Source organism: Morone saxatilis, unplaced genomic scaffold (genome assembly GCF_004916995.1).
Source record: "Morone saxatilis isolate NCDOM2014 unplaced genomic scaffold, NCSU_SB_2.0 Contig16, whole genome shotgun sequence".
Taxonomy (NCBI): Eukaryota; Metazoa; Chordata; class Actinopteri; family Moronidae; genus Morone; species Morone saxatilis.
In genome coordinates, this window is record NW_023339718.1 from 15,377,649 (window position 1) to 15,379,961 (window position 2,313).

Consider the following 2,313-nt stretch of genomic DNA (forward strand, 5'->3'; position numbering starts at 1 on the left):
AGCTGGAATCAGTGAATGTTTGTTTAAAAAGACTTAGATTTATCAATTGTCAAAGTCTTTGCTGATTACATTTCTGTCAGTCAACTAACTGATTAATCATAAGCACCTCAGGTTTATTAATGTATTATCTCTACGTGAATTCATGTCTTTATGATTTACCTCTCTAGGCATGCCGCTGTGGTGATTTCGGGAACAGAGTTGGCTCGTCAGCTCCACAGAGAAATCCAGCGTGATGTGGAAGAGCTGGTAGCTCAGGGCAACATGAGACCCCACCTAGGAGTGGTCTTAGTCGGGGACGATCCCGCCAGCCGCACCTATGTTAAGAACAAGACCCGGGCAGCCAGCATCCTGGGTCAGATATGAGCTTTGCATGCATTCATTCCTAAACACATTCCTCTGTGCATAATGTGCATCATATAGATCAACAAACATAACACAGAGTTTTAGGCATGCATGGACAGATAGATACAGACACACGGAAAGATACACATGGATGAACACAATTTTCATAAGCAAAACTAATGTAATGTTATAAATGTAAGATAACATGCACATGGCAACAGTTTTTAACAGGCAGTGTGTGTGTGATGTGTATGCGCTCATCAGGTATTTCCAGTGACACAGTGGTTCGGCCGAGCTCGGTGTCCCAGGAGGAGTTGCTGGAGCTGATTGACAAGATGAATCGTGACTGGAGGGTCAGCGGCCTGTTGGTGCAGCTGCCGCTTCCCGGTAAACACACGGGCCACATCTGCACACATGTTTTCCTCACTGACATCAAAGTTAAAGCAAATGAGCTGGTCTGCACGGTTCAATTTGCAGTGATCGCATCTGTATAGTTATTTCCTAACATGAAAAACCATTGTGGAAGCTATATGAAAAACTGGGCTAAAGTGGCCTTTGGTTACATTTTAATCGTTGTAAATGTTTGGTTTCTTACACTTGATTTTTTTAAATTGACTTGCAATATTCAAAACATACTGTATGCTTAAAACACTGGTTCCAAACCCGACCACCACTAGGGGATGCCAAACTTTCATGTGGGGTTGCAAAGTCTTCTTGATTTTAAGGGGTGTAAAATTCATTCATCTCTGTGAAGAAAACTCAATGAAATTATTGATTTTAAAGTTTAGATTATTATTTAAGATAACAGTCTTCACCCTGTGCTAAACAGCCTCATCCTGCATTAGAAATGTACACAGTTAAAACAAACACAGAGCTAATAGAACTGAATTAGTCAAGAAAGAAGCCTATTAAATATGTATGGTTGTTAGAAATGATTAAAAAATACATAATACAGACAGAGAATTCTATAAAACGTTCCTGAAAATATCAGAAAAACTGATCTCTGATGTAATATTCACAGGAAATAATCTGCTCCAATGAATCCAAATAGTTAATTTTACACAAACTTCCTGCACGTATTGCATTCACCATTAATAAGCTGTTATTGTTATGCATATAATGTGAAATATCCATAAAATATACTTACACAGGGCATGTCAAACCACTGGTTTAGAACATTTAACACATGTAGTCCCAGTGTATAACGTAGTGGTCAACAATTAGCCATTACTGTATTTTCTGGCTTAATTATACGTAATATCACTGATTGTCTGTCCTACTCCCTCCTCTCTTTAGAGCACATCAATGAGCGAGCAGTATGTAATGCCATTGCTCCAGAAAAGGATGTGGATGGCTTCCATATTGTGAATATCGGTAAGCTGTGTCTGGACCAGAGATCCATGGTGCCTGCCACACCTGCAGCGGTCTGGGAGATCATCAAAAGAGCAGGTAAACCTCTTCAGCTCCATTACTTATGACCATTTTTTAAATGCAATTTTAAATATGTTTTTGTACACTTGTTTTAATGTTGTTTTTATACTGTTCTTTTTTTAACATTGCTACAATTGCAATTACATTACAAACAATAATCTCAACCTTTATTCTTAAGGGACCTTTTTTCTATCACTGAGTAAACTGATTAACCCTGGCTAAGTAACATATGTTATGGATATTTCACATTATATTCAATGAATGGCAATAACAGTACAGAACAACTAATAAACTGTACAATGAAAACAAAAAAAAGTGAGTTGGATTAAACACAATTTCCTAATAAGTAATCAGTTTTCCTGGTAATTTTAGGGAACTTTTAATTCTATTCTCTGTATTTATTTTGCATTTTTTATTTTTAACAACCGTGCCTGTGTAATAGGCTTTTTTTATTATAGATTCAGTGTTTTCTTCTCATTCGTCTATTGGTTTTTTTGGTTGTTTGAACTTTTCTAATGCAGGATGAGGCTGTTTATCATA

The 2,313-nt window shown here is 37.1% G+C and overlaps 1 protein-coding gene across 1 annotated transcript in view; it reads left to right on the forward strand.

Moving 5' to 3' along the window:
• mthfd2l (methylenetetrahydrofolate dehydrogenase (NADP+ dependent) 2 like) overlaps window positions 1–2,313 on the forward strand; it is a gene marked incomplete in the record, with an annotated part of 28,980 nt that overhangs the window by 13,970 nt on the left and 12,697 nt on the right. The window contains 3 exon segments of the mRNA XM_035658692.1: window positions 168–352; window positions 607–729; window positions 1,639–1,791. Of these exon segments, the coding sequence (XP_035514585.1) occupies window positions 168–352; window positions 607–729; window positions 1,639–1,791 (461 nt within the window).